The sequence below is a fragment of the Marmota monax genome, unplaced genomic scaffold (genome assembly GCF_021218885.2).
Source record: "Marmota monax isolate L192 unplaced genomic scaffold, Marmota_monax_Labrador192_F-V1.1 WCK01_AAM20220418_F8-fsc00045, whole genome shotgun sequence".
Taxonomy (NCBI): domain Eukaryota; kingdom Metazoa; phylum Chordata; class Mammalia; order Rodentia; family Sciuridae; genus Marmota; species Marmota monax.
The window spans coordinates 5,280,426-5,299,020 of record NW_026692132.1 but is presented as its reverse complement, the minus strand read 5'-3'; the positions used below and the strand labels follow the sequence as shown (position 1 = coordinate 5,299,020).

Sequence of the window (18,595 nt, the reverse complement as noted above, 5' to 3'; positions counted from 1 at the left end):
TCCCTTTAGAAAATCTTATTTACTCTTCCTTCAAAACATACCCAGACACTACTGTGTTCTTCACTTATGCCCTATGTTCTACCTTCTATCATCTTGCATGTAGACCAATAGTGTAACTTCTGATTGTCCCCTACAACTAAGTGACCAATGAGATTACTTCATGTATATTGTTTAAAACTTGTGTTCTTTCTGTTATATTCTGGGTCAGTTCAACTCTTTACTAGGTTTCTTTAATGTTTTATATAATCCAGTATCTTCCTGTGGTTTTGTTCCTACTACCCTTTCCCTTCCTCTTGCCTAGCCATTCTGAATTTTTTGTTTCTTGAAAAGAGCAAACTCATTTCTGTTTCTAGGCCTTTGCGTGTATTGGCAACTCCATCTGGCACTCTATCTAGACCACTGCAGGAATTGTTCTTTCATGTCTTTTGGATTTTTTTGCGCAAGTGCTCCTTCTTTAGAGAGGCCTTCTCTATTTAACATTATTATCTTGTACTGCCCACTCAGGCTTGCCTTTATTTGTCTCTAGCACTGAAAAGCTCCTTGACATACTCATTTTGTACCTTCCCACTAGAATGCAAGCTCCACTGTATCCATGTGCATAGCTGTGGTGTTCAGTACTATGGTTGTGGATAGATGTTCCCTAAAGGCTCATGTGTTAAAGATTTGTTTCTTTGCCCAAGATGCTATTGGAAGGCGGTGGAACATTAAGAGGTGGGACCTAGTGGGGACATGCCTTCAAAGGTAGTTGTGGGATACTGATCTCTCCCTTTTTCTTTCTGCTTCCTGGCCACCCTGAAATGAGCAGTTTTGTTCCCTCATGATGTACTCTTGCCTTGCCACAGGCTCAAAGCAACAGAGCCAATCAGTCATGGACTGAAACCTCCCAAGCTGTGAGAAAAAATAAACCTCTTCTCTTTTTAAATGAATTAATCTTAGGTGTTTATTACAGTAACAGAAAATTATTACATAGAGTATAGTAGACAGTATTTGTTGGGTAAATGAATGAGCTTGCTTTTTTCTTTTTATTTTATCCCTTTAATTCCAAAAGGAGTTTAAAATACTTTTGATGTGTTATATTAAAATTGAAAACATCAACGTATGCAAAATGTAGATAGAATAGAAATGAATGGTGGGAAATTTGATATTCAGGTCATGCAAGATTTTACATCTTTCTTAATTATAGATCAGGAATTTGGATCTAAAGTCTCTTTACTGCCAAAATGAGAAGAGAAACAGCTTGTCTGTAAGGAGAAAGCATTCTTTGTACTCCAAGATCACAAATTTTCCTAACAGTTCAAACTGTTCAACAAAACATGAAATAGTAAGTTTTATTTGGTAAAGATAATACCCATCTTCAAAGTAAACTGGAGGGATGATGATGATGATGCTCAGGGAAGGCAGTATTCTGGAAACTTTTTTTTTTTTATTGGGGAGTGAATTCAGGAGCACTTAACCACCGAGGCACATCCCCAGCCCTTTTTTGTATTTTATTTAGAGACAGGGTCTCATTGAGTTACTTAGGGCCTCGCTATATTGTTGAGGCTGTCTTTGAACTCGTAATCCTCCTGTCTCAGCCTCCCTCCCGAGCCACTGGGATTGCAGGTGTGTGACACCATGCCTGGCTATACTCTGAAAACTGACTAATAAATACTCAAGCACATCACGCATACTCATATTTTCTCCTATTCTGCATCCTTCTTCCCCAACACCAGGATGGGTACATGCTCCTACATAAGGTAGAGCTTGTTTAACACTTTTATCAAAATGTACCATTTTTCTCAGTGACAGAATACTGAGACAGTTTGTGCATTATTCCTAACCTGGGCAACTCATTACAAAGCAGGTTGAAAAGTAGCCATACAATATGTCTTTAGTCTAACGAGGCTTCCTGAAAATGCTCAAATACCTGCTAATAATGGCTTTTTTTTTTTTTTTTTTTAAGGTATTGGAGATTGAACCTAGGGGTGCTTTATCAGTGGACTACATTCCCAGTCTTTTTTATTTGTTTTGAGACAGGGTCTTGCTAAGGGTCTCACCACATTGTTAGGGCTGGCTTCAGACTTGGGTTCCTCCTGCCTCAGCCTCCCAAGTTGCTGGGGTTATAGGTGTAAGTCACTCTGCTTAGCTAATAGTGACAGTTTTTTATCAACTTAATCCACAGCAATTTGTGGCCTTTATTAGGAAGTTTTGACATGTGGTATCAAAGTTTTGGAATTAATGAGGCAAATTAGGAATTTCATAATATCATTACTTCAGAAATCATAGTAGTGGAGAATGAACTGTGTTTTAATAATTTTAATCATTTCAGCCTATTTACTTCATTTTATTAAAGTTGAATATCTTTCAAGTTAGTTTGATATAAATCTTTTATTAACATCATCTTTTTTTTTGGTCCTGGGGATTGAACTCAGGGGTGCTTGACCACTGAGCCACATCCCTAGCCCTATTTTGTATTTTATTTAGAGACAGGGTCTCACTGAGTTGCTTAGCGCCTTACTTTTGCTGAGGTTGGCTTTGAACTCACCATCCTCCCGCCTCAGCCTCCTGAGTCACTAGGATCACAGGCATGTACATGGCTGCTGTGCCTAGCCTATTAGGATCATCTTTAAGTTTAATGTTTTCATTTATTAAAAAGTCAACTGAATTCTTCAAATTATTATGTCTTAAATAATCAAAGTATCGGGAAAAGAAGTGGTCTAGAATATGTTGCAAATAATACTTATTAGTAATAGCATATTAATTTGAATGTAACCACACTGAGTGCTAAAATTTCATTTTTATGTTCTGATATACTTTTTGTTTGGATTTAACCACTTCTAGATTTGTATCTTCCCCCTTGTTTCTATAATATAGAAGATATTTAGGAAATGGGTAGTAATTATTTTGCATCCTGTTTAAGATGTTCTCAAAGTTTCTCAGTGTTATTTTATTTTCCTGATCTAGAGTTGACAATTTAGAAGTGTCTGTGGAGAAATACAATTTAATGGGAGTCTTGCAATGTTTTCGCAGCACATCCCCAATCACGGAGGAATTTGTTTTCACAGAGCTTTAGCTTTCCCTTGTTCTTTCCTTCCTTGTGATTTTGTTTTCTGTTTCTTTTTATCAGAGTTAAGTGTCTTAACTCTGCATAGCTATCCTTTTTGTTTGGCATACGCTGTCTTTTGACTCTGAATTCAGTTTGTCACTGAATTCTTATTACCTTCCCCGTTTTTGCCCTCTAACTTTATTTCACCTATGTCTGTAATTACTGTTGTCTTCTTACTAGAATGGCAGGAGGAGATTGAATCTGTCTTTGTAGTAACAGGATAGACCCTTCGAGGGTTAGGCTAGATCTTGGGAGTAGGGGAAGGCATTTGGATTGGAATTTTTGACCAATATCGGTTTCCTATTTTGTTTGGAGATGACGTGTATTTTTCGGTAAAAGGAGTAGTGCTTGTTTTTTATTGATATACTTCTTTTAAAATGTGTGCCCTTTGCTCTGAAATGAATGTGTTGAGTAGAAGGACTAATTATATTGTATGAAGCCATCTTAATATATAATTAGAGAAAAACAGTGTCCAATTTAGGAGTCAAGTCAATCTCCAGGTAGCATCCCTAAACTTACAGATTTTAAGAAAATTACTCCCCCACACACCTAAATGTTTCAGAAAAAAATGACTGTTGGCTATTAGGCGATTTCAAGTGGCCTCATCAAAAGTGAAGAACAGTGCTTGTGTGCCAGCAGTCTTACAATTTTCCCATTAAGAAATATGTCTACATGTAAAGACTTTTAAAAATGAGATTGGACTCAGAAAATAAAGAAAAAACACAGGAAATAAATTGAGCCTGCTTTTGAAAAACTGAACGATTAATTTTAGTGTATAATTACATTTAATTGCTACATAATAGTTCTCTTATAAAGGATCTTCTCACACTTTTATGTTTTAGTTCATATCTGAGGAGAGTTGTATCCTCCCTTTTTAGGTTATATGTCTCTTTATACTTCAACAAAAACATTAGTTAAAATAAAGTCCTTTATTGTATCTTCTTCTTAATTACATTATTAAAGTACAACTAGGCAGGTGAGAATTATATCACTGTCAGATTTATACATACCCATTTGTGGGAAGAAAAATAAAAAAGAAAATTCCTAATCTTAAATATTTTAGAATAAAAAAATATGAGAAAAGTAGGAATGGATGATCCAGCCCAAAATGTTTTCTTGTTTTTACTGAATTCTCTATGGAAGGATTTGTTCAGGTAGATACCATGTGTATCTTTGAGGAAGATTATGGGATCCAGCATTTGAGAAGTAGACTAAATCTTTCTATAAGCAGTGCTTATGGAGTTTATTCTAATCAGCGAAATTTTTGACTCCAGAAAATACTGGCTTCATAGTTGGGGAGTTTGAATTTTAAAGTTTGATAGACCTCTGTTTAGAGCTAGCCTCTGTCCCTTTTACTTTAATAATTGTTTAATTATCTGTAGCATGCAAAGCAGTCCCTCATAAGTGTAGTTGTGAGATCTAGCATTGTGTATTTCTGTTATATGACATCTGTAGATAACTACTGTTCTGTAAGGAGTTTAATGACCTCTTTTTAAAAAATTTTTAAATGTATTTTTAATTTTAATTGCCATGTAGTAATTGTACATATTAGTGACCTTGATTGTAAGTTAAGTAGTATCTATTTGGCACATATCATGTATCAGAGTTGAGGACAGATAGCATAGTTTCATTTGGCATTGACTAAGGAGTAAGCTTTATCGTGAAAAGAAGGGATGCCAGAATTTTGATAACATATTGGATGCAGCATTGATTTTCATTCTCTTTGAGGTTTTTTGTCCTCTCTTTTTAGAGAACAAGCAGCAGATTAGTGGTATCAGTGTATGATCACAGACACAGAAACTGCTTAGGAACCAGATGTTATATTTGCATGTTCCTGCAGTCACCTGAGATATTTATGTGAGGACTTAGGGCCTATTGATGTTCAGTGTGCCTTGCTGAGGGAGAAAGCCATGGTTCTGTCAGAAGCTAAGTATTTTTGCAGCCTTCCCTGCTGGGAAATGAGTGTAATGGAGTGATTATTCAATTATGTAAACTCACTGTTGAAGCAACCCAGAGTGACTCCTGATATCATTTTCAGGCATGTCTAGTTCTCAGATTATGTTTTACTTCCCCAAGGCCATCAAATTCATTTTCTCAACAAGTGATTGTCAAATGAAATGTACAATATTATATGTTTATTTCTATACTGTTTAAGCCGATTGATAAGAGAATGGGTAACAATAGAATATATTTCTAAATATGTCAAAGAAAATTGGTTTTGATTAGCCCAGACTCAACTCAGTTCTATCATTTTTGGTTTGTTAGACATTGTATATTTGCTTGATCTAGTAATTAAAAGACAAATACAACAAATTTCATAACTTTTAAGGAGTTGAATGTCTAAGAGGAATGAAATACAAGACTTAAAAATACACATAGAGTTTAAGAAGTACCACAAGAAATATCACCAGTGGGCTCAGGTTAGGAAGTGACAAGAAATTTCAAAAGATAGCCGATGATGAAGCTTAACATAAAGCTACTTTTTGAGGAAGAATTCCAAGCTTGTTGATAGCTCCTAAATATTCTAGTCTATATGGGGCAAGAAGGAGAATGATTTATTTTATAATTTTTATTTCTTTTTAGTTATCCATGACAGTAGAGAATATTTTGACATATTTATACAAACATAAAGTACATCTTATTCTAAAGGATCCCTGCCTTATGGTTGTACATGATGTGGAGATTAACTGTGGGATATTCATATACTTACATAGAAAAGTTATGTCAGATACATTCCACTGTCGTTTCTATTCCTGTACCCGCTCTCTTCCCTTCATTTTCCCTTGTCTAATCTACTGAACTTCTCTTCTCCCTCTGACCTCCAACTTTTGTGTTAGCATTCACGTATCAGAACACTGGACCTCTGGGGTTTTGGAATTGGCTTGTTTTCACTTAACATTGTAGTCTCCAAATCCTTTCATTTACCAGCAAAAGTCATAGTTATTCTTGGCAATATAACATATGGAATTTGGAGACTAGTAAGTGTTACTTAAAATCTTTGGGAATTGCGATTTTTTTAAAGTAGTTTGTAGAGAAAGTTGTATTTCCTCAAAATATTTTAGTATGACTGATTTACTGAAAATAGCAAGGACTCTTTCTAAGATGGAAGGAAAACAAACTAATGAGCATGAATCTGTCAGCAGCCTCCAATGGCTGTCAAGCTTTTAAAAATAATTAAGTGCTAAGGGAGACAGATAGAAATTGTATTAATTGCCACAGGCTCAGCATATAATTTATAAGTGGCCAAAGTAGTAAAGCATTGAGGAATAATTTTTTTTGCCATTTTTCTTCTGTGAGATAATACTCTTTTGGGAGAGAAAAAATTATAGGTTAGATTTTGAGTCATATCTGTGGCCCCATGAAAAAATTTAAATTAATTCCTGGAAGAATTCTTGTCACTAAAAAAAGTATGTTGGTCAGCTCTTTCTTTTACATTTCATGAGGTCAAAATAATGTTTAGGACAACTATGGTTCCCCTAGGAAGGTCTAGTCTGGAGAAGTTCCTATTTAACATAGTTATTTTGCATTGTGTCAGGTTAAGAACACATACTAGGTGTTTGAATGATTTGAAGTTCTATCTCTGTCTTTGCTGGTACTAGTTTTGATCATGAATTTCTCTCTCCCTGGTGTATGTGTGTGTATGTACATGCTTGTTTATTTATTATCTATTTCTCAAGGTGATCTTAAAGAACCCTTGATGCTTCTAAGTTTTTTTTAAAATAATGTCAGTATTTTAATTCACTGTTGTTCAACTTTACTATTTTACAAGTGCTATTTTTAAAGAGTATTCAATTTTGAATAATTGGACACCATTCTTGCACATTTTGTTAAAACAGTACATGTAGGCTGTCCTTTAAATTTTTATTTGGTACTTTTTTCTTAGCTGGTGTTTGTATATAATAAAAGGTAGAGTTTGGAAACTATTGTACGTGATAATGATGTTTGTTTTTGTTCACTTAAGATACAGTCTGTATGTCTTGTGATTTCATAATGTCAGCCATTTTAGAAAAATGTTATATGGTAACTAGAAATCATGGAAAACCTAGTAATAGTGATTATTTCATCTTGGGTGTTAGATGACTTTAAAATGCTATGTCAGAATAGTTCTTGTGAAGGCTTTAAATCATATAGAGATTCTGTTTCTCTAGTCCAGAGTGTACGTGCATGTGTATGTACTTTTAACATGTGGTGGTTCATTGAATAGCCAGTATTATATTGTATTTGTTTATTAGATTTTCATGATGAATGGATTTATAGAGACTCTACTTTAAAACCACACTAATCTAACCAACAACTTGTTTTTCTTATAAGTGAAGCCAATTCTGGAATTCCCAGATAAACTAATATTTGAATATTGTTGCATGTTATTTTGATACTATTCTATGTTGTTCAAGCAAATTATGATTCCTTCTTAACTGGTATCTCTTGGAAAGAAGATTATAGAGACGTAGATGACTTAGAGACTACCCCAAGAGAAAAACATTTTTAGTGTTATATTGTTTAATGAATTCTGATTCAGGCCTTTTAGTTTTTTACCTCTTTGTTGTCTCCCACTATGTAATCCATTTGTTAACCAAAAGGCTGTATCACACAAATTAGCATCTCTTTCTGCATTGTTATTGATTTTGGTATGTAGCTTATCAGATTTATAAATTCTGAAAGAGTTCCAAAAGTATCAGGAGACAACAGAAATTGATATGGCCAATTTGAACACAAGTTAGAAATAAAATCAATACTGTCATTTTTTGATACCTAAAAAAGAAGCAAGAATGTATCAGGTTCTGTTTCTAAATTGCTTACAGCTGCCTGCTTCTTAATATAGAAATATTTATTAAAAGTGACAGGTTAAAAATTAGATTCTTATGGCAAAATATGACTGGTTCCATGATTTTGTTAGAGTAGAAAATATCTGAGATTTTTGTCACTATAGTGTCCCCTGGACCTCCAACCTTGAGGAGCATGACGTGGAGCAAATATGTTTCCTGGAGTTGAACACTACACAGTCTAGGCAACTTTCTGGAAAAAACTTGAATCTGGTTCCAGTGTTTGAGAAGCAGCAGCAGGGTTCCCTGAGATTGAAGAAAGAGGTACAGTGATCCAGGTTTGCACAGAGTACAGTTTGACTGGGACTTTAAGAACAGAAGTGTGTCTGGGGTGGTACTAAGACCAGTGAATCCCTTGGAGTTAGGTATAAAGGAGGGAGCTTACATAATGGTCAGGACAAAAGTGAATTCAATCCAAGCAGTATTGCACCTCGTTTATGTTGAGTTTATATCAAAGCATCAACAGCACCCTAGTCTAGTCATAATGCTCCACAAACCACACCAACATTTTGTCTACAAAATACAGTAAGCTGGAAAAGTTTGTGGGGAAGAACAGGCCTGGGTTACTCAGGGGTAGTCCTGGTGGTTCTGAATCAAGATGGCTACAGTCAGGTAAAGCCGAACCCCTACAACAGTTAGAATGAAGCAAAGATGTCCTAAGGTAATGAATAGATAGAAGACAATGAAAATTTCCCTTGTGTTCCAGTGTTACAAATGTTTGATGAATTGGGCTTATGGTGACAAATGGGGATGAACCTTAAAGTAAGGAAATAGTATGAAAACAAAGTCTAATGTGGCTTGTGTGGAGAACAGAAATGTAAATTTTTTTCTCTATTCTTAAAGAATTATTAGGCTGAAATCCTATTAAGAGTCTTTTTAAAGTAAGGAAGAAATTTGTTCATTCTGACAAGAAATTGGCTGGGCACAGTGATGCATGCCTGCAGTCTGCTGTTTGGGGGACAGAGGCAGGAGAATCACAAATTTGAGGTCAGTCTGGGTGACTTAGCAAAATCCTGTCTCAAAATAAAATTAATAAATAAACAGAACTGAGGTTTGTAGCTCAATAGTAGAGAGCTCCTGGGTTCAATCCCCGTGATGGCGGTTGCAGGGGGTGGGCTTGATGAGAGAAGGCAGACAAATATGTTGTGGGTGTTTAGGTTTTGGTGGGGGGAACATGTATCTGAAAAAAAGAGGGAAACAGTAGAAGAAAATAGACACTGTATTGGAGATACATTTAAATGTTATTTTTTTAAGACATTCAATAGTTATGATAGCAGATAAACTCAGAAATTTATTAGGTTAAAAAGCAGTTCCTGGAATTTACTCAAAAATAAGCCTGTGAATTTAGGCACCAGGAATCCAGCAATCAGAAAACATTGTGTAGATTGTTTGAATTGGGAATGCTAGGGGAGGTTGTGCCTTTATCATTAAGCAGACGGAAGGAAGTCCCTATCAATTTCAGATCACTGCATATTTATGTGGTATTTGGTCTAGGGTAGGGTGGAGGGAAAGGGGAAAGAGCATGCAAGACAAAATGATCTGTTTGCCTCTTCATGTTTGCCTATTGAAGATTATTTTAAAGTGAATTACTAATATTAATAAATATTTTGGCATTGTTGCTCAATATATTATTCTCTAATCATTTTCATCATATTAAACATTAGACTTGCAGTTTAGAAACTACCAGGAAAATGGGTATTGACCCTACAAAACAGGAAGATTAGCATTCACTTGTAGCTTGCTTCATAGTGTAATCAGGACTAATCAAATCTTGACTGAAGAGTGACTGTAACAGGAAATGCAGAAACTCATGCTTGCTCTTGTGCTTAGAATAAATATGAATTATCTATATAATTTGTAAAATATGGAAAGCTTTCTAGGTGGTCTTTTAGATATAATTAATGAAGCATTAATGCAAAGTAACAAGTATTTCATAACAGCTGCAATATTTATCAGAAGAGAAGTATGGTTGGGGCTTTGTAGTTCAAAAATAGCATATTCAGTATTGAAAATATGTATTTTGATGGGAAAACAGTTATTTTTGAAACCAAACTGCATGAAAATAAAATCTAAAATCTGAAAACAATCTTAGTAAATGACTATTTAAAGAGTCTCAAAAACTAAGTTTCTTGGCAATTGTCAAACATTTTTTGCTAAATTGATAGAAATTTCAATGTGAAATGCAGTCAAATTACAATGACGTGGTCTTCTATTGCAGTTTGAACAGATATCAGCTAAGCATTGTAGAATGTGAATGTCATATACTTCAGTTAGCTTGATGCAAACTTGAACAGTTGCTGGATTAATCAAGCTTTGGACTTTTAATATAAAAACTGTCAGTAGGGACAAGATTTGACTTAGGATTGTTATGAGCAGAAAAAGAAGCAATGCTTACATAGTTTATTAATGAATTCTTTCAAGAACTCTCTGTCCAATGTTCCCTACATGCCACCTTTTCTGTGATATACTGTGGAAACAGATGTAACATTAATGTTATCCTTTGTGGAGGTTGCAGTCTATTAGAAACAAAGCTCTTGTGGCATCAAGAATGAGGCCCAACACAGTGGTTCACGCCTGTGATTGAAGCAGCTTGGAAGACTGAGGCAGGAGGATCAGGAGTTAAAAGCCAACCTTAGCAAAAACAAGGTGATAAGTAACTCAGACTATGTCTCTTAAAAAAAAAAAAAAAAGGCTGGAGATGCGGTTTGGTGGTCAAGTGCCCCTGAGTTTAATCCCTGGCACTACCCCCCCCCCCCCCACCAAATGAACTGAAGGGAAGGAAGGGGAGGGGAATAGGAGAGGCAGAATTAATTGGTTAAAACTTTCCTAATCTTGTATTTGTATACACAACCAGGGTAACTCCACATCATATGGACCACAAGAGTGGGAACTTAAATAGAATGAGTTATACTCTGTGTATGTATATTCTTCCAAAATACATTCTACTGTTATGTATAAGCAAACAACAACAACAAAAAAAGCACCAGAGAGTCAGCCTAAAAGGCTATTGTAATAAGCAGTCCATTCCAGAAATAATGGTAACTGGGAGCTGGGTGGACCAGATAGGACTTTTGTCTTTCTCCTGAATTCTTATGGTTTCAAATTTATGCATATGACCAAGGTTTATTTTATTGTGCGCTCTATAAACTTTACATGGGTAGATGTAGACATTTTTTAAAAATATCTTTATTATATTTACTTACTTTTATGTGATGCTAAGGATCGAACCCAGTGTGTCACATGTGTGAGGCACGCACTCTGCCACTGAGCCACAACCCCAGCCCCAGATGTAGACATTTTTAAAAAGAAAAATCCTGACATTTTTTAGACCACTCTAAGATCATTTTTATAATCTGTAATTTATACATATTCTTTTATATAATTTTAGTTTTTCTTACTTAGCAGTCTTTAACCCTTCTTGTGGTCATTGTGGGCTTCCCACATACTGCCACACCATGCTACCCATTCCCTCTCCTCTAATGTTCTATAATTCTGGAACTGTTACTGTAGCATGTGTTTGTTTCAACAAGTTTATGTGTATAGGAATTCTGAAAAGACAAACTTTGTTCCTATAATAACATTTTAACCTGATGGCCTGATTCTTCGTGGGACTTAACTTTTTTAAAAATATTTTTAGTTGTGTAGAGGATACAGGATATAAAATTGACCATTTAAAACCAGTCCAGTAGTGTGGAGTATATTCATATTGTTGTGCAACCAATCTCCAGAATTTTTTTTCATCTTACAAAACTGAAACACTAAATCCATCAGGTGGCTTAATTTTAAGCTGAGTTTTTGCAAAGATTTTACAAACATAATGCTTTAGCTACTTAAAGGTAGCATTAAGTTTCTTAAGAGATCTCATACATGGCTTTAGAATGTCAAGTATTGCATATATAATAGATATTGTAAAATTAGAGAATATTTGCATTACTTTAGTTCACTAGATAATGAGGAATTATGCTTATATGACAGGCACTTATTAAAAAATCATTAACGACTTTTAGTAGTGTTTGATTATTTAGCCAATGGAAATGTCTATAGTTAAGCACATGTGGTCTTTGGGGAGGCAGTATTTATCAATATGTTAAGAAATGGACTCATGTTGACATGTGTGGTTTAGTTTATAACATGTAATCTCTAAAAACTTTACCAGGATTGAGTTCCTAAGTTTTGTTGATTATTTCTTGCTCCCCTCACTTTACAGTAGTTTTCATTGTAAACTGTTAGTCACACAGGTAGGAGGAGTCACTTGAGACATAAAGTTTAATTTGATTGGTTTGTCTTTCAGTTTAATTCTAATATTGATTTCCCTGAATTTTTTTGCTTTTCACTAAAATACCATTTTTAAAAACAGTATCTTTATTTTCTTTGCTAGAATATCTATTAATAATGCTTAGCATTACTAAGGTGTTTATTTTTCATTGATTGTGTTTTGAATCTTAAAGCCAATGTTTTTACAGTCATCATTGTTTTGAGACTGGTGGCTGTTCTTTTATTTTCTGAGCTATTAGAACAACAGCTTCCTATGGCTAACACTGTACCTTGAAGATAACTTGATGCTTTATCAATTTCATATTTTACATTTTCTTTTTAGCATTTTAGTTTATAAGGACTAGGACACATGTTGTAGAAGAAATACAAATTGGATCAAACATGACATTTTGATGTTTTTTATGTCTTGTCTGCAAAATGTTTTATTATGCTTCTTTTTTTGCCTCAAATTTTATTCTTGTACTCATAATACAGTTTTGTAGTTACAGTGTAACTTCTGCCTAACAGTAAATATACTCTTATGCATTTTAAAAAGGCAAATTCATTTTTAAAAATCTTTTAGTTGGAAAAGTTTAAAACATGGCACAACCCAAGAGAACATTTTAAAAAGAGAACATTTTAAAGTAATAAAATTGATTGTATATTAAAAAAAATCTTTGGCAAGGGAAAAAAAAGAATTTTTAAAATGACTTTATGACAAGAGTCTAAATATAGCTGATGGCACAGAGGAAAATATTGAATCATATTTTAGGAATGGATACTACAAATTGATAAATAAAATACCAGGGATTCATTAGAACTATGAACAAAGAATATAAATGATTCACAGAAAAATAAGGTTCTGTCATACTTGAATGCAAATGATTACATTTGTGATTAAATAGTTATTTTTTTAAGAAAATTTATTTTTGCTTAATATCCTTTTCCATGGATACATTTAGGATCCAGAATGTTTAGAGCCCACCTACCTTGTACTGCTGGGTCCTGGGTTTGTACTGCTGGGTCCTGGGTTTGTACTGCGGTGGTGCTATAATTTGGATCTTAGCTGTGGTAAAATTTCTGTGTGATAAAGGCTTTGTCCAGTAAAGTGCTATTGGGAGGTCATCGGACCTTTAAGAGGTGGGATTTAATGGGAGGTGTTAAGGTCATTGGAGGCATACTCTTTGAGGAGACAGTAGGACTTTAGCCTCATTCTGTTCTTCTTGTTTGTTTCCTTGCAAAAGTGGCAAGCAGTTTTGTTTGTTTGCGGGGTGGGGCCAAGTAGTTTCACTCCACCATGTGCTCCCATCATGATATGCTACCTTGCTCAAAACAATAGAGTCAACCCATCATGGTCTGAAATGTTTTTATAAATATGTGCGCCAAAATAAACCTTTTCCCTTTATAAGTTGGTTATCTCATATTTTTGTCAGTGACAGAAGGCTAACAGATGCATTCTGTGTAGTTGACAGTGTTTATTTGAATAAGTGAATAATTCTGCAGTTTCAGAGAAAAACCACAGCCTATCAGGAAAGTATGTTAACTCTATTCTGTTGTACATTGGCAGGTCTGTTGCTTTTTTTTCAGTAGCTTACCTAAATTTTAAAAATAACTTTTTTTTTCCGGGGTGGGGGTTGGTACACAAATCCCTTTTAGAAATCAAGATACACCATAAAAAGGCGAAGATACACATATCTCCAAATGTTATCACGCAGTTTCGTGGACTTCTTTGAAGGTCTGCAAATAGACCCATTACCTTGCTCTAAAGTTTGCTTCTGTGGCATTATTTCTTTGACTGATGTTTATTCTGTTCTGACAATTTTTGGTATCACTATGCTTCGACATTTGTCTCCAGTCTGTAGGAATGGGCTATTAAATCTTATAAGATTGAAGATGTTAATAGCTTATTAAATATAAGTTGATTATTGTCCAAGAAATAAATAAATGTGATTAAATGCTATAGCTTTCCTTCATTAAGAATCAAGAATACAAAGACAGTGTTGTTAGTAATACATAAGAGAACCAGGGTGTCAAAATAAGTTTATTGTACTTATACTGTTATTGCAGATGCACTGGCTTATTTCGTAACAAACCTCATTATCTAAAACTAGAATACATTACTAAGTTGTCATAAACTTCTGTTTTAGTTGTTTATAATTTTATAGTGTTTTATTTTTAAGCATTTGATCTATGCCTCATTAACCATATCAACTTATTAAATGAATTTTATGCATATTTATTACCACAGTATAATGGTTATAACCCATCTATGTCTTTTCAGAGCTTCTGATGATTTTTGGTTTTCTAGATCAGAACCATTTTACTTTTCCTTGGGTGGTTCCCTATGGTACAGAATTTAAAACTAGGAAGCTTGGGGTCTGGTATTTTGCAAAGTAAGGTCCTATCCAGTTGGCACATTCTCTTCATGCAACATAAAATCAATATGTAATGATAATATTTTAGATTTATTGAACACTTCTTTTTATGTTTTATGTCTACTATCTACTTCTCCCAGCATACCTAGTAAGTGGTACAGCTTGAGCACAAATATATTTTCTTAACCAGTGTACCAGTGACTTCATCTCAAACACCACTAACGAGAAATCTTCAAGGAGAATGATAAAAATCCTCTCGAGACACATGTTGCTTCTTGTCACCCTCTCATTACAAGCAGACAATGCTGTGATCTCTTACACCCCACATGTCTGGTGGCATTCTCAGCATTTTTCACTTAGCATTAGTCAGCGTGCCTTTGAATTTTTAATACCATTCCATAGAGGTTTTAGGACATTAACTTGGTCCTGATCAGTCTATCCTATTATGGAGTTATTTTATTTCACCTCTGGCACAGCCTAATCATCACAGATGTTTTTCTGGGCACGTAGAGTAAGTCATTGTAATTGGTGGAAGAATGTTGAGTTGCAAACGATGCATTAATCATTTTGTTTTCCAAATATACATTTTCATAGTCTAGAAATTGAAGTTTGTGCTTGGGAATTTAAAAATATATTTTGTATTTTAGCTGGGAGAGACAGCTATATTTTATGTTCATTTATTACATTGTCATGTGGTTTCTGGTACTTCAACATTTTCAGATAGTCCAATTCTAGCAATAGAAGAAAATGTAAAGTTTATTTATATCTAATACCTATTGAATTCACATTTAAATCCTTTTAGCTTTGGGGGAGTCATTAGTTAATAAGTCTAATAACTTTTTATTTCTGTTCAGTGTTTTTGATGCTTCTCATTACCAACAAGAGCAATAAATGCACTCAATATTGGAAAGTATATTGCTTGAGTTAAATTAATATAAAGCAACCTTTACCCTAATTGTCTTTTGTTGTTGTTGTTTTGTTATTTTGCAGAAGAAAGAACCTTCTAAATCCAGTGTCAAGAAAAAAGTAACCAAAGTGGCAGAAGCAAAAAAAGTAATGAAGAGAAATTTTAAAGTGAATAAGAAAATAACATTTACTGATGAAGGGGAGGTAAGAGTCTGAAAGCTTCATTTCTGGGATACATTGCAAATATTAAGAAGTTTGACTCTCCTAATGACTACTTCTTGAAAAGGCCAGTGTTTCTGTATAGCAATGGTCAGTTCCTTTAGCTACCCCTGCAGGCATGTGATCAGCTCTACAGCTCTGGACAAGGATGAATTCCTGGCATTAAACTTGAGATACTTCTTGGTGATGCTGACACAAAAATGATAGTGAACTTTATAAATTCTAATTTTATAAGTGCTGGCAGCAATAAGATTTTCTCATCATGGTTTTTATCAAATTCTTCTATGGAACAAGCATAAGAATATTAACAACTACTTGTCTTGCCAGAGAGTCTTTTGCTTTAGATGCTGTTCTTGCACATTCTTGCTGGGTTGGCTACAGGAGGAAATTCTCTGCCTTTAAGTAATCTCAGACACACATGTGCCTTTATCTCACCCTTATTGTGGCCTGGTTTTAAATAAACAGTTATATTAAAAAATCATAGGGAAGGGATTATAACTCAAAGCTTTTCACAGGAAGGTCCTTATTTTGCATAATAGTTATTTTGTTTTTAAATGATTAAATAGATCCAGAATATTGAGTGGTTTAACTTAAGAAGTGAACAGTATATCAGATTCTTCTGAATATTTCAGATGACCTCATCCTCACTACATGCAAATTTTTCTGACCACACAGCAACTTATACACATCATAATCTTATTTCATCTTTTATAACTTTTCTTCACAGTGCTTGGTTTGTAACCTCAATCTATTATTTGACTGTTGTCAATTTCTTCTCCACTTTTCTGTGAAGGAAAAATGGATGTGAAGAAAGTTAGTTATTTTGTTGACTTTGTTCACTATCAGTCCCCAGTACCTATAACAGTGCTAACTGAAAACCCCCAGATTTCTTGAATGAATCATTTATTTTTCCAATAAAATAACAGCTTTTCATATTGACTAAAGTATCGCATATATTTTATCTTCACTAATGTAAATGCTGCTTAAGTAGTCTATATCCAGTTTTTCCTTTTTGTTTTGGAAGTACTAAAGATTTGGATGTTATTTTGGGATATATGAATTAAATGAAGAATAACACAGTATACATAGTGACTCAAAGTTGCTGGAAACGAAAAATGCTATATATGATAAATAATTAATGTGCCAAAATTATTAAAAAGTGATAAACATCTGAGAAGCAGGCTAAACTAGGATGTAGACCTATTACATCAGGTGTTCACTGTAAAATAAAGTGAATGTTGTATAGTAATGAGATTCCTTAGTATGCTGCTCAGTTTATCTGCACAGATTACACCAGTTAGCTTCAAGATGAGTATAAATCTGTAACTGTAAAATGTTTCAGTTTATGTCTATTGCTAATAGGAGGTTATCCACCACACTGAAACTTCTGATCTAAAACTCTAAAAGTGCTGCTTATAGTGTAGCCCATAGAAGGGCACACTTTTTATCCTCTTCAATACAAATCACAATGAGGAGTCTGAGTAATGGATGGTGTTTTTGTCAGGAGTGACCCCTCTCTTTGGCAGATTTAGGCTCAGTAACTGCTAGTATTGCCTGTCGTTTAGTAATGTTCATCACCTCCATTGGTTGCCAGAAGTTGAGACTGTAGGTATTGCACCCCAAAGAATGCCTGTGGTGACTACAAGAGTGAGAGGAGGCAAGGATGCATGAGGGTCTGTGAGGTGTGTGTCTCCAATTTCCATGAGACTGTATGCTAATTAGTCTTTCCAAAACAGTGACACCTACTCACATCCTTCTGGCAACCAATTATTAAATAAATGAACATTTTTGTCTAAATTGTCGAGTTTTATATTTTTATGTTGGACCTACAAATCACCGAGTAATGGCTTTATTTTTCTGGAAAGGACACAAGCTACTTGTGACTAATTAATTTATTCATCATTATTCAGTAGGCTAGTGAAAAAGCCAACACATTCAACTAGGTCCCCCAACTCTTAGATTAGTGACTTGCCTGCCTGTCACCTTGATTCTGTCCATAAATTATGCATACAGAATCATTTGAATGTGAACAGTTCAGGAAATCCAAGCTAAGTTTCTCCTTTACATGTATTTCATTGCTTATGTGTAATATTGGCTGAAAGGTGATTTGTTCATCAGTTTTGAGCAAGTGTTTGCTATGTATTTCATACCGTACTGGGGTACAACTGTCCTCAAGGAGTTAATTCTAGTAAGAGAAACAGGAAAGTAAACCAGTACAGTATGATAAGATATAGAGGTACAGGTGCCTTGGTAGCCTAAAGGAGGTACATGTTGGTCAGCTCAAGTCCTACTCTACGTGGGTAATTTTTACCTGAATTGTATGGAGATTAGGCTAGGGTATTAGGAACACCATTACAAAGCATTTCTATTTTGAGCCTACCTTCTCCAAATAATTTTGTAAAATTTTCGTTTTATTGTGTTCTTAATAGGTTATGACAGCATTACTTTACCCCTACTGGGACTTTTTGTGGGGCATTGGAGGAGGGCTTGCTTACTTGAATTATGAAGTTTGTGAGAAAACTTAAGAAATATAGTTATAAGGCAGAAAGTGAGTATACATATAACAACTTTTAAAGTTGTTACACAAAAGAAAAGGGTTTCTGTGAATGTTTCCTGTTTCTCATTCCATACTTATCTCTCTCGTCTGTAGTTGGTTCAGCAGTGGCCACAGATGCAGAAATCCACCATGAATGATAAGGAGGAGGATGATGACACTGGTGGTATCAACTTAGATAAAGCAAAGGAAAGGCTTCAGGAAGAGGACAAATTTGACAAAGAAGAATATAGGAAGAAAATTAAGGCAAAGCATCGGGTAAGCATTCCATTTTGAATTAGTACTAAGTGAAATTTATTATGTCCCTAAAGAAATATAAATACTCAGGTAAATTGATATGACTTTTTTCATTGTTTTCTGATGCTTTTTCCTGTGGCTA

The 18,595-nt window shown here is 34.5% G+C and overlaps 1 protein-coding gene across 1 annotated transcript in view; it reads left to right on the top strand.

Annotated features, from left to right (window-relative positions):
• Window positions 1-18,595, top strand: part of Ddx10 (DEAD-box helicase 10) — a 281,715-nt gene that overhangs the window by 167,088 nt on the left and 96,032 nt on the right. The window contains exons 14-15 of the mRNA XM_058586486.1: window positions 15,528-15,647; window positions 18,313-18,474. Coding sequence (XP_058442469.1) covers window positions 15,528-15,647; window positions 18,313-18,474 — 282 coding nt within the window. The remainder of the gene's footprint in view (window positions 1-15,527; window positions 15,648-18,312; window positions 18,475-18,595) is intronic.